At 38.0% G+C, this 22,069-nt stretch overlaps 1 protein-coding gene across 1 annotated transcript in view; it reads left to right on the top strand.

Moving 5' to 3' along the window:
• The window catches only part of GMDS (GDP-mannose 4,6-dehydratase), a 787,322-nt gene that overhangs the window by 311,936 nt on the left and 453,317 nt on the right, over window positions 1-22,069 (top strand). Inside the window, exons 5-6 of the mRNA XM_004387909.2 lie at window positions 2,115-2,307; window positions 3,108-3,212. Coding sequence (XP_004387966.1) covers window positions 2,115-2,307; window positions 3,108-3,212 — 298 coding nt within the window. The remainder of the gene's footprint in view (window positions 1-2,114; window positions 2,308-3,107; window positions 3,213-22,069) is intronic.

Genomic DNA, 22,069 nt, shown 5'->3' with positions numbered 1-22,069 from the left:
TGGACACTTTGGGTGTTTCCACTTTTTGGCATTGTGATTAATGCTGCAGTAACACTGGTGTACAAGTATCTGAGTCCTTGCTTCAAGTCTTCTGGGTATATACCTGGAAGTGGAATTGCTGGGTCATGTGGTAATTCTCTGTTTAACTTTTTGAGGACCCACCAAATGTTTTCCACAGCGGCTATACTATTTTACATTCTCACCAGCAATGGATCAGGGTTCTGGTTTCTCCACATCCTTGTCAATACTTGTTATTTTCTGATAGTAGTTATCCTAGTGGATGTGAAGTGGTATCTCATTGTGGTTTTGATGTGAATTTGCCTCATGACTAATGATGCTGAGTATCTTTACATGTGCTCATTGGCCATTTGTGCATCTTCTTTGGAGAAATAGCTACTCAAGTCCTTTGCCCATTTTTCAATTGGGTCATTTTATGTACTTTTCATCACTTTGCCATCGAGGTCAAGAATCTATTGAATGATTCACACTATTGAATAATCTAGGATGTAACAAAAGCCAGTAATGCTTTTAGGTTATGTGCATCCTGAGTACCAAATGGCTGGTGAAAGTTTATTAATGTGCCTGTATCTGGCAGTGAGAAAGATTCTGGGGATTATTCTTTAAGCACATTTCAAAATGCGAAAACTCTGTCACTACCAGTTGATACAGAGCAGATATTCTTAACCTTTCTTAGGTTACGGATGCCCTCAGCAACCTGGCAAAGCCTATTGATATTCTCAGAAGAATGTTTTTAAAGGTATAAAACATAACTCTTAGAATTACAAAGGAAACTGATTGTATTAATGTGTTAGTACTAAAATATTTTAAAAACCAGTTTTGTGATATAGTAATGTGATAACGGAGTACCGGTGCACTGTAGTTAAGAGCTAGGCTGCTAAGCAAAAGGTCGGCAGTTTGAATCCGCCAGCTGCTTCTTGAGAATCCTATGGGGTAGTCTACTCAGTCCTACAGGGTCGCTATGAGTCGTAATCTACTTGACGGCAACAGGTTTTTTTTTGGAATGTGATAATGCATTATATAACAAGATCTAGCTATGGGTCTAATTATTGCTGTAATTTCAAAGTAGTAATAGGCAAAAATGATATTTCAGGGTATCTGCAACAGCCATAAGGTCACATAAAAATATCCATTGGTGAAAACATCACAGGTATTACTATAACTACTGTCAATTATTGCTTACATTCGAAATTGAAATAAATTCTAAATTACAGATTGAGATTAGTGAAAATGAAGATGTATTTTTTTTCTGTCCAAATCCATGTTCCCCCAAATTCTATCCACAGACTCTGTAGACCCTTGGTTAAGTACCCCCAATTTAATTAATTTCATTGGGTAAGCTTACTTATTATTTCTGCTTATTTTTAAAGAATCTCTACAATTTTTGCTATAGAAAACCTAAATAGAGAAATGGTGACAGGCTTTTCTATATTAATCCATCAGCTAGATATACCACTTTAAATGGACAGATAAAAAAATGTTTGATGTGGCTAATTTGTGTAATGAAAGTCATGAGGTATTTTTAAATTAAGCTTTTTACAGGAGATTTAGTTTAATTGTTAATGTTTGTTCTGAGTTATAGACTACCTTGACTGAGAAAGTAAGAACAAGTTTAAAGAATGGAGTGAGAGATTGTTGGAGAATACAGAAAGTGCAAAGAATTGTGACCAAGGAGGTATCACTGAAGTAGGGGGAAAACCCCAATATTTTAGAAATGAAGATTCTTAAACTCAAGCAATATGTTGTTGGATCAGAATTTTCAAGGGCACTCCGGACGACTGAGGAGCAGGGCTTAGCACTTTTAGAAACACTACCTTACGTACTCTGGCCTACAATTCAGAGGTGATAGAAGTGTGGTTGAAGTGTTCTTCTTGTTACCATGGTGATAATTAATATGTATTTTTAAAGACATTTTCCAGCCCTGAAGTGTTTAATAGAGGACACTGACCTTCTTACTCTGGAATTAGAAAACGATTGCTGCTTTCCTACACACGAGGCGTTTCAGAGCGTGTGCACTCATAGGCACCATGGTTGCCATTGTTGGCACTGTGACTGTTGTTCCGTATTAATGCGGCTGTCTCGCCTGCTCTTTCCAGATTTCTTTTGACCTCGCTGAATACACCGCAGATGTTGATGGCGTTGGCACTTTGCGGCTTCTGGATGCAGTGAAGACCTGCGGCCTTATCAGCTCTGTGAGGTTCTACCAAGCCTCAACAAGTGAACTTTATGGGAAAGTGCAAGAAATTCCACAGAAGGAGACCACCCCCTTCTATCCCCGGTCACCCTATGGTGAGTGCGTGCAGACTCATGTGCACCCCTGTGCTCTGTATGGGTGGGGAATGTGTGTTTCGGTTTTAATTCTGTTCGTGTCTCACTGCTGAAGTCCTTTGGGTGTGCGATAAGCTTTAAGACAGACCAAAGTGACTCAACTTGTTGAGAAGCATCCCTTTATAAATTGATGAATACACGTATTTGTTGCCATTGCCTCGGGGTGGAATACCGCCTCACTTCACCAAGTCTTGTTCATTCAACCCTCCCATACAGATCACTTTAAAAGGAACATTAGACCCAACATGATTCCTTTTATTCAGATTGTGCTGAAGTGACAAGGTTTCATGCTTTATACTTCCCCGTGAAAGTCTCCCTGAGCTTAAACCCTTATAAAAAAAATCCTGTTGTATCTAATATATTTGTAAAGAGAGTATTCATGAAAAGACTTCAGTGATAAAATTTCAAAGCAAACTGGAATATTAAGATCTCATATTTTTTACTTTCTGACATCTTGAAACTACAGAAAGGGAATAAAACCTAAGAAAGGTAAACTTGATACATTGCACACACTATAGTTGAGTTAGGTTGTGAAAGAAAGAACTGTGGGTGTTGTAAAAGTAAGAAATTCTTAAATATTTCCTTGTGAGCATGATTAATTGATAAAGAACCTTTATTTGTTTTGGCTTTTGATTCTTTTTTTTTTTTCCTAGCTTGATACATTACAAATTGTAATTTTTGCAAATTGATACTTGTTTAAGATGAATTAAAAAACATTGATTTTCATTATAATAAGCTTTATTTGCTTTAAATTCCAACAGGGGCGGCAAAACTCTATGCCTATTGGATTGTGGTGAACTTCCGTGAGGCATATAATCTCTTTGCAGTGAATGGCATTCTCTTCAATCATGAGAGTCCCCGAAGAGGTTAGTAAAACTATATTAATTAAAAAGAGAATTCCAGACTTTAAACAATCAGAAAGTTCTATGTATATTCAGCATATTTACTATGTTGACTGTAAAAAAATATTTACACCTGGTTCTCCGTACTGTGAACGTCAGAAGTGTTAAAGGAAGAAATACAAATTCAGCCTTAATTACTTATTAACTCTGTTTTTCTTTATTCAACTTGAAATATAAAACAGTATTCCAGTTTTACACTTTTCATTGGTAGATCTTATCAAGCATGCTTTCAACCTAAGTATTAGGAAGTTTCCATATGTAGGCACAGGAATAAGTAGTAAACTAATGCCCATTTCTGAAAGTCACTCTTACTCACATAGACTTGACTTGTAGAATCTGTATTTTTTTTTTAAACTCTGATTCAGTTGGACATTCAGTATTGTTTTCTTTGTTGTTGTGTACCTTCGAGTCGATTCCGACTCATAGCGACCCTGTAGGACAGAGTAGAACTGCCCTGTAAGGTTTTCAGGGAGCGGCTGGTAGGTTTGAATTGCCGACCTTTTGGTTAGCAGCCTCAGCTCTTAACCACTAGGCCCCCAGCGCTCTATTCTTTCTTTAGATTCCATTAAACAGACACACAGAAATTACTCTGCTTCTGTAGATTATATCTCAAAATAAATTTGAAATTAGTTTTGTAGTTAGAAGAATTATCAGGGTTTGTTGTTTGTTTTTCAGAAAACCATATTTGTTTGCATTGCCTTATTGCCTTTTCATAGTTGTTGGCTGAGACTGTTAGCAACATACTCTCCTGTTCCTAATAATAGATGTTAAAAAAGAAAATGTTTACTCCTATCATTACTTGTGATTTACTGAAGCATGAGAACGCTATAAAACATGTACACTCTTTACAAAGTAAAAATTGTCTGTATAATCTAATTCTAAGAAGTTTTATTAAATTTCACTATCATTTAGCCTTTTAGCCCAAGAAAACTGAGTTCAGTGTTTTAAGTTGTTTCATGCCCAACAACTAGTAATGCTTGTAATGAAATTTTATGTGACTATAGAGCCACCTAATTAAACCAACAAGTCATGATTAGAAAGATTAAAGTGACAGGTTTATAAAGGTATCTTTAATGTCAATATGTTTTTATTTTATAATTTCACAAGTCAAAAATTCCCATGATGGACTGTTAAAGCATAAGAATCTAACCTGTCATCTCTTCTGCTCAAAAGGAATACAAGTTAACAAACAGGCAGAGATATTTCTTTTGTTATTTTTGTGGTTGTGGATGTGATTAGTAGAGGGAAAGGCACAGGCAAATCTGAGCCATCATTGTCTATAGGATGTGGTATGCTGGGTGCTCAGGGAATCTGTTCAGAAAATGATAACCCTTGCGCCTTTTCTCACAAAAACATTTATACACATTATTTGGTTTTCTGGTGTTTTCCCTCTCAACTTTCCATTTGCAAAAAAAAAAAAAAAAGTTGTTGTGGATCAGGTTAGGAGAGGGAAAAGCAATTCTTACAGAGTGAAAAGATAAATTTAAAAATGACTCCTCCTCAAAATCCTTTTTTACTGTTGTCTGTGCTATTTACATACCTTGTAATGAAAACTTTTTTCTCTTGGTCGATGTTAATTACTTTCTTCTTTTAAAAAGTAAAAAGGTATTTAAAAAGTAATATTTTTTTAAAAGTTCCATCCCTCACACTCACTCCTCACCCCATCCCCAGGCCCACTGTTAACATTCCTTCATAAATTTTCTATATATTTTTATTTTAAACATAAAAATCTCTATATATTGTTCTGTAGCTATAGCTTTTGTTAAACATTTGTTGTAAACTTGACATTGTAACATACCCTATTTTGTTTTTTCTTTATTATACCTGGAAATTAGTGATATCCCATTATTTCCTTCATTTATATAGTCAAATAATGAAAAAAATATACAAGTATATCTGGAAATGATGTGATACTTTGATTAGATATCTAATACCTATAACATTACTTGGAATTTGAAAATTAATTTTTATATTGACTAAATCTGCTAACAGTATTCCCAGATTAATTGTTGTTTACTGGGGAAGTTTCTTTGCCAGACTGATAATTCCTTAATGGCAGGACTATGTTGTATTTTTAAATATCCAGTGTTTGTAACAGTGCCTGTCTACTAATAAGCATTCAGTAAATAGTTTTTAAATGAATGAATAAATGAAAAATGAATAAATACCTCATGTTTCAATAAAACTTCACTGACTTGAAAGCTTGTTGTTGTTAAGTGTCATAGAGTCGGTTCTGACTCATAGTGACCCCACGCACAGCAGAACAAAACGCTGCCCAGTTCTGCGCCATCCTCACAATCGTTGCTATGTTTGAGCTCGTTGTTGCAGCCACTGTATCAGTCCATCTTGTTGAGGCTCTTGAAAGCTAAGCAGTCTGAATTGGAGAACAACAGGAATTTAGAGGATAGTTTTCAATAAATGTGGTTTTATTGATTTCACACATGTATTAATTAAAGCTCACAAGCAATTTTGAAGATTGACCCGTATTGATATACTTAAATAAAAAGTAAGATTCATTTTTAATTAATAATCTTAATTTGTGGGCGTCTACACTGCTGAGGCGCTTAGAGTGAGTTTATTTTGTTAAGTAGGTTGAACATTGATACATCAACTCTTTTGTGCCCTATTATTACATGGAACAAATGCAGTGGTAAATCTCAATCCAGTCCAAGGTAAATAATCACAAATGCCCAATTAATAGAGCCCCAAAAGATGCAGGTATTTTTGGGACATACTAACCAAAAGGTCAACAGTTTGAAGCCACCAGCCTCTCCTTGGAAACCCAGTGGGGCAGTTCTGTTCTGTAGGGTCGCTATGAGTCAGAAACGACTTCACGGCAACGGATTTGGTTTGAGTTTTTTTTATACTTTTTGTCTAAAGAAAAGTAATTAACAAAGAACATTTGACTGTGTGAATATTATTCCATAAGAATTCTGACTTTAAAGAGTATATTCTAGACCAGTGGTTGGCAAACTATGGCACACAGGCCAAATCCAGCCCGTTGCTTTTTTTTCCCAAGCCTGATTTTCTTAAAATAAAGTTTTATTGGAACATGGCCATGCCCATTTGTTGACATATTGCCTACAGCTGCTTTCACATTACAGAGACTATCTGGCCTGCCATTCCTAAAATATTTACTGTCTGGCCCTTTACAGAAAACATTTGCCGACCCTGCTGTAGACAGTTAAGCTCGGAGACTAATAGCTCTCTGTATTCTCAGGCTCCTCGTCCATTTCTGTATGTAGATATTTCAAGGGTAATCTATTGTTTGCTGCTCTGTGGATTTCTGCTGGCTGATTGACCTCTTCCAGGCCTCTTCCATTATGACATTTTTTTATCCAAGCTCTAGGAAAACATTTTTCTTTCTTCCTGTGACTCAACTAAATCTGACATGTGACTCTACAAGTGCCCCCATGGATGTCTTCTGCATTTTGAGTCCATGAAAAATTGAGTGCTGTGTTATGATCAGGAAGGGCCCATTAAGTTAGTGGAGCAGGAAAGGAAAGAGGGTGCGTGTGGGAGGGCACTGTACACTTGGAGTAGAAATTAAGAGAGGGCTTCTCTGATTCTTTCTCTGAGCAGTACAGTGACGTCAGGCATGCTGCTGAACTTCTGATCCTCAGTTTCTTTAGCCTTAAAATGAGGAAAATTTCTGACCTACATACTGCAGTATCAAAAAAGATAGAGAATGTGAAATCCCTTTATATAAAGCTTTATACAAGTTTAAGTAAGGTATTATGAAGGGTGAGAGTTTACACTCAGAACACAAAATGTCAATTAACTGGAACTTAGCAAAATAATTTTCTAAAGAATTTCCTTCAGTGAGTCTATTTTTGTCAGCGAAAGATCAAGTATCTTTTGGAATTCTGAATTTTTTGCAAGTTAGTGCAGTGCTTATACCATGGCACCCCTCCCCACCGCAGGGTCTGAGGCAGCACCCCATGAACATTAATACATGTGCAGCAAAACATGAATAGTCAAACCAAGCAGCACAAAGACTGCAGACAGCCAAATGAGTTTGTGTGAAAATGTAAGAAAAAAGAATTTGTTTCCAAACTTTTTGGATTTTGGAGTTGCAGGAAAGAGATTGTGGGTCTGTGTATTAAGATATTCTTGAGGCAGAACAATTCCAATTCTAGTGCTCAAATCTACATCTATATATACTTTATTTTCTAGATTCATTATTACTCAGAATAATGCATATCCAGAACAGATAGATCCTCAACGTCCAAAAAAACTTTCAGCTGGGTTTATTGTGGGTTTGTCCCAAGGAGGCAAGGTAGGTTTTTAGAAAGATTTCCAACAAATACGAAAACTCAAGAGAGTAAATAGTTAACCAGTCCTTAAACAGAATTGCTGAAGTATTTTATACTTTACTTCTGTACTCTAAACCTATTGCCATGGAGCTGATTCCAACTCATAGCGACCCTATAGGACAGAGTAGAACTGCTCCATAGGATTTCCAAGGCTGTAATCTTCACGGAAGCAGACTGCCACATCTTTCTCCCGAGGAATGGCTGGTAGGTTCAAACTGCCAACCTTTCAGTTAGCAGCCAAGCACTTAACCACTGCACTACCAGAGCTCCTTTTTCTCTATTCTAGTAACCATAAAAATGAGTTTGAATTTGCTCTAAAGTAAAGCTAATTGTTGGTGAAGTGTGGAACCAAACAAATTAGTAACTGACCCAAGATCTGTAGCATAGTTCAGCACAGTAACCCCCGTGTCCTGAGTTTTGACACTTACTCATTATGTTTTTAATTGTCTTATGTGTCTTTTCCTACATTCTGATTACTCATGATTTTCTTTTTTTTCTTTCCTTCCTTCCATCTTTCTTTAAGTGTATTTGTTTAGTTGTGTTTTGAGAACTTTATACTACTATTGGTGATGGTCAGAATCATCTGTGGCTGGCACAAAATCAGCAGTTGGATATCATTGATCTAGTGAATGAAGTCAGTAACCCATGGACTGGTTTCTGTGTCCGTTGGTTGGCCCTGCAGGCATTCTTTAAACTAATGCAGGATCACTGATAAGCTATGCTTTAGGTTTATGCTTTACAAAACAGAGGTACTGTAGTAAAATTTACACAAATTCATAATGATAATAGTGAAAATTCTAGAATTATATTATGCATAAAGGCATGAAAATGTATGTATCAGTCTATGTTTTGTGAATAACTTTTACTAGGTATCATATCACATGGGGTCGCTATGAGTCAGAACTGACCTAATGGCACCCACCACCACCAGCAGGTTATGTATAGTGATTTTCACAGATATTAACAAGGTGCTATTATTCATAAGTACTCACCTTTTTAAGATTAAAAAAGGTACTATTCATTCTTAATTAAAAGGTAGATACTTTATTTCATGAGTAAATTGTACAAAAATAAACATCTGAAAAAAATTTTCTCCCATATTGTTTATCTGAACTTAAAAAATTCATAGTCTGATTGTTTTATTTACATATCTCTGTATCTGTATTTATATAAATATAGTGTTCTGTTTGCCACAAATACGGCTATTGGTGATACCATTCTATTGGAAGTACAGATTCATATACTATCTATTTAGGATATAGAGGCTTTTGTTTATTGTCTAGAACTATTTAGTTTCTGAGAGTAAGATGACAGATACAAAAAATATTTTTTGCATTTGTTGCTAAATGTCTTTGAAAGGCTAACCTAATTATTAAGACTGTGATATCATAAGGACGTTAATTATATTGAACTGTTGGAAAAGTAGTAAGAGATATTTTAATTGCTTTCAAATAACTTGTGAATATTAGAGTTTCATTTCAAATATATTATTTATCTATGAGAAAATCTACTCTTAAATTTAAGATTATTCTACAAATTGAAATATTATAAGCAAGCCTATTTAGTAAGACTAATAATAATATTTCTAGTTCTAATTGTTTGTTGGGGCCCTGGTGGCGTTATGTTAAAAGGTATAACAAACACTAAAGTAAAACAACTGATCTCTGATTACCTGAAGCAACAGAGGAGGAAGGAGAGTTAGGAATAGGAGGAGGAAATGGAATGCATGGCTGATTGGTTCCATGAACAACTGCCTCCTTTGCCATGAGACCAGAAGATCTGGATTGTGCCTGGCTACCATTACTGAATGTTTACATCAAAGACTCTATAGAAGAATCCTTATCAAAAGTAGGAAAATTGCAGAACAGAATTTCAAATCTCATGGAATCAAGATTTTCTGGAGATGTTGATGCTGGATGAACCCCAGAAACTATTGCCCTGGGATAATCTTTAAACCTTAAACCAAAAATATCCCCTTAAGTCTTCTTTAAAGCAAACAATAATTTAATTAGTAAAGATTGTCTGTCTTGAACGTTGTGCTTTTTTAAAGAACTGTTTATATGGGATCAGACTGATAACAGCAACTTGAAAGGTTAGATAGGAAGCTTAGAGGGCAGTTAGCTTATGTTAATGGGGGAAGAACAATTCAGAAGAGGAAGGAGTGAATGGTTGTACAGCCTCAAGAATGGAATCAATGTCACTGAATTGTACATGTTGAAATTGTTGATTTGGTGTGTGTTTTGCTAATTATGTTTTTAAAATGTTTTTAATTTTCTAATGTAGCATTTTAATTTATGTAATGATTTTCTCACTGTGTTCTTTATTTTTTAGTGGTTGCTGTATCTATAGTATATGTTTACTATGTACACCTTAAATAAACCAAAAAAAAAAAACAAGCCCCTTGCTGCTGAGTTGATTCCAACTCATAGTGACCCTGTAGGACAGAGTAAAAGTGCCCCATAGGGTTTCCAAGGAGTGGCTGGTGGATTCAAACTGCCGACCTTTTGGTTAGCAGCTGTAGCGCTTAATCACTGCACCACCAGGGCTCCACATCTTAAATAGCTTCAATTTAAACCATCTTAATTCCAGTAATATATAGAAATGCTACTCCTGTATAGCTCTATTCCCCCCATTTTTGTGCTATTATTGTTATACATATTAACATCTATTAATAAATACATTGTTGTAATTACTTCTTTACCATCTGTTATCATTTCCTTAGCCCTGTAATGGACTGTCATGTTTTGTTCCCACCCACCTCCTTTATGTTGTTATTGGCAAATATATTACACATATGCTACATTTTTATTTTATAGGGCCAACAATACATTATATAAATATATATACACCCACTCCTCACTTATCAACACGGTTAGGTTCCAAGACCAGTTTGTTTTACAAAAATAGGTGTTATGAAAACATGGAGGATTTGTTTTGTTTTCAAACCATCCATTTGTCCGATTTTTTTTTACTTAGAAAATATGATCATAAAATAATAACAGCTAAGATTTACTGATTTTTTCATCACTGTGATGAGTGCACTTATGGATAATTCCTCCGTGGAGAAGGAGGCAGAGGCTTGGAGGAGACAAAGCTGGATAAAGCTGCGCTGTGTGACTGGAGGGCCCATGGCTTAACCACATCACCTTCCTCCCATGCTGGGTCAGAGCTTCCCTTATGGAGCTGCCTCCAGGGCTCCACTCCCACTCCTGCAAGTCCTGTGTTCATGATCCTGGAGCCTGCTCTGCCTTCTGTGCCTGGCGAGTCACCAAGACTTGGGGCTTCCTGTGAGAGTGCTGGGAGCCTGACCATGCATCCAGCCCCACTGAGGCGGAGACTTCAGGCCCAGTTAGACTCACTCTGGGTTGTCGTTAAACTCGCACACATTTCTTCCAAACACCCTCTCCAATGCCTCTTTCTTTCCTTCCTTCCTAACCCTCAGAAATTTTAAGCTGCAGGGTCTCAGGCTGCATAGGAGCTGGGAACCCAGTACAGGTGTCCTCTGGCTTGGTACTGCCCAAGCATGTGCCCAGAGGCTATGGCCACAGAAGAGGCTGGCCCCATGCAGCAGCTGGATGTGGTACCCCTGCTGGCAGGAGGGAGAGGAGGGCATGGTACAGCATGGCCTGGCTTCCCGGAGGCCACCTTAAGACCCTCTTTGAGAGAGGGGACACTCTGCAGCCATTGCCTTCCATGCCCACCACCTTGTTAATGCTCAAAATTGTCGAACAGGTTTTTTACTTTTGTTGTAAAAGCTAAATATTGAATAATGAGATAGCTGATAAGTAAGGAGTAGGTGTATATGTATATATATACCTGTTCTTTGACTTGCATAATCTCTATCAGTCTGTTTTTAAGTTTGCTAATTCATTCTTCTAACACGTTAAATCTTCTGTTGAGCTCTTATGGGGAACTGTTTATATATTATACAATTGATTTTTAAGTCAATTAAGAAAGGCGAAAAAAATCATTTATAGTATCTTTTATAATTACCTGTAACAGTATTCTTTGTTTTTTTTTTTTGTGTGTGTGTATGGATTAAAATTACTATCTTTTGGTCACTTGCTTTGAGCACAAAGAAGTTCTTTTAGTACATGTTGTAAGGTTGGTTTTCCAACAACTTTTTTTTCTTTTTAATCTGGAAAAATTTTTATTTCTCCTTCAGTTTTAAATGATACCTTTGCTGGATATAAGATTCTTGGTTGACGGTGTTTTTCTTTGAGAACTTTGAATGTGTTATCCCACTGCCTTTTGGCCTCCATTGTTTCTGCTGAGAAGTCGGAAGTTAATCATATGGTGATTTTTCTAGTAAGTGATGGACTGTTTTTCTTTGCTGCTTTTAAAATATTCTCCTTGTCTTTGATTTGCAGCATATTTACTATGGTGCACTGTTTGTAGGCCTCTATGTTTATACTACTTGGAGATTGATCTTGGATGTGTAGGCTGTTGTTGTTAAATAAATTTGGGAAGTTTTTAGTCATTTCGTTGAATATTGTTTTTCTTGTCTTTTATCTCTCTCTCCTCTCCTGGTATGCTGAGCATGTGTATGTTGGTGTAGTTAGTGGTATCTGCATTTCTCTTAGTTTGTGCTCATTTTTCTTCATTCTTTTTTCTCTCTGTTCTTCAGCTTGCATAATTTCTATCAGTCTGTCTTCAGTATTGCTAATTCTTTCTTTTGACATTTAAATCTGCTGTTGAGCTCTTCCAGGAAACTGTTCATTTCAGTTGTTAGGCTTTTCAACTCCGTATTTTCCATTGGTTCTTTATAATTTTTACCGCTTTAATGATATTTTCTCTTTGGCACGACATTGTCATTATACCTTTCTTTGCTTCTTTAATCATGCTTTGCTTTAGTTCCGTGAACATATTTATCATGTCTACTTTGAAATCTTTTATGCTAAATCTGATTTCTGGTCACTCTTACAGGCAGTTTCTATTGCCTGTTTTTCTCCCAGTTTTTGGATCATACTTTCTTGTTTCTTTGCATTCATCATAATTTTTTGTTGGAAATTGGACATTTTAGACAATATAATGTGGCAACTCTGGGTACTGACCTCCCCCCACTGACACACACACAGGGGTTGTTATTGTTATTTGCGAGTTTATTTCGTTTAGTGGTTGGCTAGTTTATTTTAGTGAAGTCTATCCACCCTACCTTACCCCCATATGTTAAGACTATGATGTTGCGTTTCACAGAGGCTCAGCTTTGGGTATGCCCATAGTCATCCAGTGATGGCAGTGGTACTGGTAGTGATCTCTTCTGCTCTTTCCTGACCACACCCAGCTGACTCCACTAACTGCCAGCCTGTTGTTCTGTTGTTTTCAACAGTTCCCTGGGGCATAATTCCTCTACAGACTAATCAAAGTGTGGCTCCTTATACAGAATAGTTTCTGAAGTCAGTGTTTCTGCTGACCCCAGGAGGGCTTCTCTAAGATGTCTTATTCCCTGGTTCTCTTCTACAAAATAGCGGGCCTGCAGTCTGGGTTGCATCTTGATTAGATCCACAAATGTCCTCCTAATTCCCTTTTACCACAGCCTCCACTGTTCTTGAGAGCACCTTAACTTCTCCATGCTGTCTGACAATTGTTCTGTCTGGTCTAGTCCTGCTTCTTCCCAGGCAGAATCTCTGCCAGGGCTCTGGAGCTGGAGGTGGGGACAATGGCATGCTTCTGTCTGAGTGACATCCCGCTGTAGGAGCAGAGCACTTAGTAGGGGGGCAGTAGTCTGGGGTCCTCTCCGCTTTCCTCTCCTGGCATAGAACTGTAGTGTCACAAGCCAGGGAAGGCTTATCAGGGCCTGGTGTTCTTAGTGTACCATGCCCAATGTAGCACCTCTGTTCTACCAATAGTAATTGGATGGGAGGAGGGAGCCCCCACCTCTCACCACAGTCCTCTGGGACTCAGCCTCACAACCGGCAGCTGGGGACAGGATGAGAAATGCTGAAGTCCTGCTCCACCTGGGAAGAAAGCCCTCTGACTGGGAGCTGGGGAGAGGGAACCCTGGGTTCTTGGCTGCAGCCTTCTGGAGTACAGTTTCCACCTCGCTGAGCTGGGGAGGAGAAGGGAGGGAGTAGTCTTTGTTCAAATACCAGACACAGTCATCTTTCATAGATTTTCTTGAATAGATGGTTCTTCATTTGCTGTCTGTCCTTAGAACCCTTTTCAGAGGTTTTAAATGGTTGTTTTTAAATAAATTTCACCTGCTTCCCTGGGAAGCAGCTCAGCAGACCTTCTTGCACTGTCATGGAAGAAGTCCATCTTCTTGCTAATTAACATGTGGGCAGACAACTTGGTCATGTCATGAATACAGATTTGCCGACTTTTAAAGAATTATAAATAACATTAATATATTGTAATTGTATTGCAAATAAAAACATTTTTCTTGATAATTAAGAAGGAAAAAAGATATAGCCTAATTCTTAATTCAGAAGTTAAAAAAATCAAATGGTTAAGCTTGCCTTGATTTCTTCACTTTAATTACTATAGCCATCATGACTAGGGGTGTTCTGTTTTTTAATGTAACTTTTCAGTTTTCAGCGTGAGGTTGGGTTAGTGGTTCAGGTTTCCTACAGCTAAGGAATTGCTCAGGCTCCTGAGACCCGTCCCACGGCCCAAATCCTGGAGAGAACACTGTCAGGAGCGTGCACAGTGAGTCCTCACTGGTCTTGCCACTCCCTTGTGGTGGCACCTACTTCCTTTTTCACTGTCGCTCTGATGACTCTGGCTTTGGAGAAGCAGATCAATTTAAGATGTCTTTTGATGAGGCTATTTAATTTTCTTATGTTGACTCATCTGCAGATCATTAGGTCAGTTCTGGGCAGTATTGTGACTGCTCCTTCCAGAATAGACTGAGGAGGTAAAGGTTGGCCAAGTAAACCTGCCTTTCAACCTTCAGTATACTAGGAGTGAGTCATGCGAGCATTTGGCCTCATCCCTTGGATACCTTTAGCCTGAGTAAGAAATCACATCTGAATTGGCAGTGTTTCTCCCATTCTCCTCCCACTCTCTTTCTTTTCCCTGTCTCTTTATCTTTTTTTTAAGTGTGTAAGAATGGGACATTTACTGAGCAATTCTCTGCTTCACCTGCTGTGTTTGACTAACCCCTAAACTGTGCTCTCTTTGTCATACAAAGTGTAACTGTGCTACCTTTTCTGTGATCACAGAGCCTGGAAAAAAGACTCCAGGACTACCTTCTTTCTCTAGGACCTCTTTGTTGCTGGGCCTCTGTTTTCTCTAGCATTCCAAGAGAGCCTAATAAATATGATGGAGAGAGTGGCATGTGTGCTCATGTTACTTTGTATTTCTTTCTTAGACAAGAATAACTTTTTATCATTTCTCAGCTGAGGGAATCAGAGTAGTTTGACTGTTATCATCATTGCCATCTTCATCAAGTATTGCAATAGTGAAAAATATACCTATCGTTGGTTGTAATTACTTCTACATAGTGGTTTAATACTCTAAATATAGTTTTAGAGACATTTTGCTTAACTTGTTTAACTTATACATTTCTCTATGTGTATATGGAAATTCATACACGCTTTTATTTTTTCTAACTTTTTAACTTAAAAAAAATGTGTATTGACCTATCAGATAATATTCTTTCTTTGCAGTAACTTTTTTAGTGGATAGCCAGTTCACATTCACCTATATGTGTTCTCCGAAAATATCCCCATAGAATTTATGAGATAGAAAGGAATTTAAAGATCATTTCACCCCATTTATTTCAGCATTAGACTGAGTTGTCCAAGATTTCAACACTAACAAATATCAGCACTGAGACTAGATATACTGGGGGGTGGAGGAGAAGAGGCAAGGATATGTAAACATTGTTCATATTTGTAGAAATAGCATGTATGTGAATTTTAGAGATGGAACTAGAGCAGATCAGCCCCTGTGAGACAGAGTGGGTGCTTGGATTTTAGAATGAAGCAAGTGGAGCAGCTTGGAAATTGAAGGTCTCTACTGCTGTTACCTTTTGGAAAAGTCATTAATTTGTTTGATTAAAGGCAATATTTCTTTCAGATGTTTAGCAGAAATAATCACAATAAAACATTACCTTTATAATATTAAAATATAAATGTAATATGAAGCAAATATCTTGTTATCTTGATTATCATCAAAAAGTTGGCAATGAGAAGAAAAATCATATGGCAATGAGATATTGCAAAGTACTTTAAATATACCCATAATTAACAGTTTGAGACCACTACATATGAATGATATTCAGATGATCTAGCACATTCCTCTAAGTATGGGCTTCCTAAGAAATCATGTAAGGAGCCCTGGTGGTGCAGTGGTTAAAGCACTCGGCGGCGAACCAAAAGTTCGGCAGTTCGAACCCACCAGCCGCTCCACAGGAGAAAGATGTGGCAGTCTGCTTCCGTAAAGACTACAGCCTTGGAAACCTTATGGGGCAGTTCTTCTCTGTCCTATAGGGTCACTATGGATCGGAATTGACTCTACAGCAATGGGTTTGGTTTTTTGGTTTTAAGAAATCATAATAAATGAGTCTAAACATAGTATTCACCGAACGAAGAGAATCTGACATCTTAAGGTTAATGAACTTGTGGCTTTTAATTTTAGATTTGAGTTTTGCTTTGTTTTTTCAGTTGTCAAGTGTCTTGCCTCTTAAAATGTCTAACAAATATAGATGTTATCATAAATTAATCTTCAGAAAAATTTTAACTGTAATTCATGCAAAATTAACTCACAGTAAAATTTTGGAAAATTTTTCCCCTTTATTCATTTTTTGCAAAGATTTTTCTTTGTTGCTATAAAGATAAGATTAATATTCTAGGATATTGGTTCTTCACCAGGGGTATGGGATGAGGGCGGACAGAGGGTGATTTTGCTTCCCAGGGGACTTTTGACAAAGTCTAAAGACATTTTGGTTTGTTTTAACTGGCAGGGGAGGGGGGCAATTGACATCTAATAGGTAGAGGCCAAGGATGCTGCTAAACATCCTGTAGCACACAGGACAGCCCCCTACAACAAAGAATTATCTGGCCCAAAATGTCTGTAGTGAGTAGACTGAGAGACCCTGTTCTAGAATTTTATTTTCTGAAATAGTTATGACAGAAACTAGACAAATGCGATCTGTAAGAACAGGATGTTATTTTTCTTTATGTATCACTTTTATTTTGCAGTAAATCCTTCCTAGAGAATTAGCAAACATTTACATGAGCACAGGAGGAAAGATTGTGATTTACATAGCACTATCTAATGTGATTTAGGCCTTACGTATCCTGGCTTACTGTAGGCCACACCCAATTCAGTGGACCCCAGAGAAAAAGTTGAAATGTAATGGTTATCCTAGTCATTTGAGGCTAAACTTTCACCTCAGTGACCCATTAATCCATGGATACAATACAAGCTAGATCCCTTACACTCCCTCCACCTCCAAAAAAGTTTAAAATGTTTACCTTTGGTATAAGACAACCTTTAAAACTGATTTACGATAATCCTCAATGCATAGGATTACAGTAGTATTAGTGTGAATAGTTCACTGTATGTGAGAACTTCCTTTCAAAATTATTAGAATTCATAGATATTTTAGTGCTTTAGAGGAGACTAGAATACATGACCCACCATCCGTCAGTTTGTCATGCCGTGGTGGCTTGTGTACTGTTGTAATGCTGGGAGCTATACTATTTCATGTTTGTAGAAATAGCACATATATGAGTTTTAGAGATGGAACTGGAGCAGATCAACCCCTGTGAGGCAGAGTGGGTACATCATGGTGAGGCAGCAGGGTCCCCATGGTGGACAGGTTTCAGCAGACCTTCCAGATTAAGACAGACTAGGAAGAAAGGCCTGGTGATCTACTTCTGAAATTAGTCAATGAAAACCCTATGGATCGCAACAGAATATTGTCCAGTATAGTGCTGGAAGATGGTGCAGGACAGGGCAACTGTTTCATTCTGTCATACGTAAGGTTGTCATGAGTCTGAGTCAATTTGGCAACTAACAACAACAGAATACATGATAGAAATTAAATAACTTGTTTCTATTTAGTTATAATAGGCAGCAAGTAGTCTTCTTTTGATGTGTGTGTGTGTATATATATATATTTATTTGACAGTGTGACTAGCAAATACAAATTATGCTGCTGTAGGAGTATCAAGAAACAAGCAAACCAATATCAAACGGCCCAGTATTTTATTTATATTTCTATTAAAGGTGCTTTGTGGTTTTCTTAGATGAACATCACAGCCTTAACTTAGGGAAGTTGTGAAATCAGGGGATGAAGTAATCTTATGTTAGAGCTCAGTAAAGCATTATAGGTTTTACACAATACCATTTTGTGTGTGTGTAAATGGTTCAATTGTTGGCCACTAACCTTGGACCTGCCAGGTTCTAAGTGGCCTTTCTAGTCGGGATGGAAGGTGACATCATCTGGTTTACCATTATATTTGTAGACTGATACTTCACAGATGACATATACACTTGAGATCACAAGGCTGTCTGGTCCAGATTGTTCTCTGTGGAGAAATGAGGTGTAATTGCTTAAACATGAAAGACTTTTGAAGCAATACTTGGTTTAATGGAGGTGGTTAATACCACTAACCAAAATGAAGTCGCTCCCATCTACAGGGGTGAAACTCCTGGGACTGTTGAATTGAACTCAAGATTTTTACAAATGTTTCATAATTTGTGACATTTACATGTGAAACCAAACTGTTGACTGTCTGGTTTCACATAGTGCAACTCCTCACATAAGCAGGCTGGGCACACGGTGGTTAGGGTGTGGTCACTCAGAGAGCCTGACACGGGTAGAGTCAGCATGGCCACCTACCAACTGATTGCATTTGGGCAAGTCAGTGACTAAGACATCAGTTTCCTCATCTGTAAACAGAGAGGACAGTACTGCCCAGGTGAAGGGGTATTGCAAAGTGGGGAGGTAATGGGATAGTACTCATCGTTACCTACCTTTTCAGTTTATTGTGAAGGTAAAATGAAAGAGCATATGTGGAAAAGATTAATGCAGCACCTGGTAGATTTTGAACATATATTTGTCTCTTTTTTCCTTCTTCCCTCTTTTAAAAATTTCAATACTGAGTCCTAGAATACTAGTTTCTTTACCCTCCCTTCCAAGGTGAGCCCCTGTTGGAGCCAACCATTCTAGGGGCTTCAGGTGACTACTGATATAAGACTAGGATAGAGAGAAATGGGAATCCAGAAGGACCTGCCAGCTGGAGATGGATTCGAAGTTAAACGTCAGACGTATTAATGACATTTACAGATTAATTAGTCACTGAGACATCAATGAATTGGAAAATAGTAAATGTAAGTTGCTTTGGAGAAATAAGATTCTAGCAGTTAAACCAGTTAACATTTGAATTATTGTTGTTAGGTGCCATTGAGTCGGTTCCGACTCATAGCGCTTGCGTACCATAGAATGAAACACTGCCCGGTTCTGGGCCATCCTCACAATCATTGTTATGCTTGAGCTCATTGTTGCAGCCACTGTGTCAATCCATCTTGTTGAGGGTCTTTTTCTTTTCTGATGACCCTCTACTTTACCAAGCATGATGTCCTTCTCCAGGGACTGGTCCCCCCTGATAACACGTCCCAAGTATGTGAGACTTAGTCTCAACCATCCTTGCTTCTAAGGAGCATTCCGATCGTACTTCTTCCAGGACACGTTTGTTCATTCTTTTGGCAGTACATGGTATATTCAGTATTCTTCGCCAACACCGCAATTCAAAGACATCAGTTCTTCTTCTTTCTTCCTTATTCATCTTCCAGCTTTCGCACGCATACGAGGTGATTGAAAACACCATGGCTTAGGCCTGTCTAATCTTTGGCTGAAGGGTAAACCTCAGGAATGACTTCATTACTGAGCTATAATGGTGTCCAGGGGCCATACTCTTGAGTTTCTCCAGTCTCTGTCAGACCAGTAAGTCTGGTATTTGTGTGTGTGTGTGTGTGTGAATTAGAATTTTTATCTATGTTTTTCTCCAGCTCTGTCCGGGACCCTCTGTTGTGATCCCAGTCAGAGCAGTCAGTGGTGGTAGACAGGCACTATCTAGTTGTGCTGGACTCAGTCTGGTGGAGGCTGTGTTAGTTGTGGTCCATAAGTCCTTTGGACTAATCTTTCCCTTGTGTCTTTGGTTTTCTTCATTCTCCCTTGCTCCATACAGGGTGAGACTAGTGGAGTATCTTAGATGGCTGCTGACAAGCTTTAAAGATCCCAGATGCTACTCACCAAAGTAGAATGTATAACATTTTCTTTATAAACTATGTGATGCCAGTTGAGCTGGATGTTCCCCAAGACCATTGTCCCCTCAGCTCTCAGCCTAGCAATTCGTTCCCTCAGGGAGTTTGGATGTATCTATGGAGCTTCCATGACCTTGCCTTGGACAAGTTGTGCTGGCTTCCCCAGTGTTGTGTACTGTCTTAGCCTTCACCAAAGTTCCACTTACCTATTGTCTATTTAGTGTTTTTCCTTCCCACTCCGCCCCCCACTCCTTATAACCATCAAAGATTGTTTGTGTGTACACCTTTTCATGAGTTTTTATAGTAGTGGTCTCATACAATACTTGTCCTTTTGTGATAGACTGATTTCACTCAGCATAATGCCCTCCAGATTCATCCATGTTGTGAGATGCTTCGCAGATTCATCATTGTTCTTTATTGTTGTGGTAGTATTCCATCATGTGAATGTACCATAATTTGTTAATCCATTCGTCTGTTAATGAGCACCTAGGTTGTCTCCATCTTTTTGCTGTTGTAAACAGTGGTACAGTGAACATGGGTGTGCATATGTCTATTCATGTGACGGTTCTTATTTCTCTAGGATATATTCCCAGGAGTGGGATTGCTGGATCATATGGTATTTTTGTTTCTAGCTTTTTAAGGAAACGCCATATCGTTTTGCAAAATGGTTGTACCATTTTATATTCCCACCAGTAGTGCATCTACTCCGCATCTCTCTGCAGCCTCTCCAACGTTTGTTATTTTCCATTTTTATCATTTGTGCCAATAATGTTGGGGTGAGATGGTATCTCATTGTGGTTTTGATTTGCATATCTCTAATGGCTAGTGATCATGAGCATTTCCTCATGTGTCTGTTAGCCACTTGAACGTCTACTTTGATAAAGTGTTTGTTCATATCCTTACCCATTTTTTAACTGGATTGTCTTTTTGTTGTAGAGGTGTTGGATTTTCCTATAGATTTTAGAGATTAGGCCTTTGTCAGATTTGTCATAGTCAAAAAATTTTTCCCAGTCTACAGGTTTTCTTTTTACTCTTTTGTTGAGGTCTTTTGATGAGCATAAGTGTTTAATTTTTAGAAGATCCCAGTTATCTGGCTTATCTTCTGGTGTTTGTGTATTGTTAGTTATGGTTTGTATCCTGTTAATGGCGTGTATTAGAGCCTCTAGTGTTGACCCTATTTTTTATTCTATGATATTCATACTTTTTGGTTTTATATTTAGGTTTTGATCCATATTGAATTAGTTTTTATGTATGGTGTGAGGTATGAGTCCTGTTTCTTTTTTTGCAGATGGACGGACATCCAGTTTTGCCAGCACCATTTGTTAAAAAGTCTGTCTTTTTGACCAGACTTACTCTCCTGACAGAGACTGGAGAAACCCCTGGAGTATGGCCCCCGACACCCTTTTAGCTTAGTGCTGAAGTCACTCCTGAGGTTCACCCTTCAGCCGAAGATTAGACAGCCCCGTAAAACAAAATGAGACTAATAGGGCACAACAGCCCAAGGACAAGGACTAGAAGGCAGGAGGGGACAGAAAAGCTGGTAATAGAGAACCCAAAGTAGAGAAGGGAGAGTGTTGACATGTTGTGGGGTTGTGAACCAATGTCATAAAGCAATATGTGTACTAACTGTTTAATGAGAAACTATTTGTTCTGTAAACCTTCATCTACAGTACAATAAAAAAAAAAAAATCAAATTCACAAAAAAAGACCAGACTTACTGCTCTAATAGAGACTATGGCCCTAAGACACCCTTCTGAATGGAAACTGAAGCCATTAGCTGAGACTACCCATCAGCAAAACCATACACCAAAACCCGTTGCTGTCCAGGCAATTCCAACTCATAGCAACCCTATAGGACAGAGCAGAACTGCCTCATAGGGTTTTCAAGGAGCAGCTGGTGGATTCAAACTGCCAACATTTTGGTTAGCAGCCGAGCCCTTAACTACTGAGCAAAAATAAACAACAATACCCAAGAGGAACACATTCCTTAGAACAATCTATTATATGAGATCGGAAGGGCAGTATTTACCCAAAAGCAAAGGTGATAAGGCAGGAAGGGGTAGCAATTCAGGACAAAAGGATGGAAATAAACGGAAGACAGGCACATTGTGGGGAATGCAACCAAAATCATGAAACAGTTTGTGTACAGACTATCAAATGGAAAACTAATTTGTTATGTAAGCTTTCACCTAATGCACAAGAAAAAAATTAAAAAAAAAAAAAGGGTCTGTCTTTTCCCGATTAAATGTCAAAGATCAAGTGACAGTAGGTGGATGGATTTACATC

This window comes from Trichechus manatus, unplaced genomic scaffold, assembly GCF_000243295.1.
Source record: "Trichechus manatus latirostris isolate Lorelei unplaced genomic scaffold, TriManLat1.0 scaffold00198, whole genome shotgun sequence".
NCBI lineage: Eukaryota > Metazoa > Chordata > Mammalia > Sirenia > Trichechidae > Trichechus > Trichechus manatus.
Note: the sequence above shows the minus strand (reverse complement) of the source record. Positions and strands in the feature narration are given on the sequence as shown.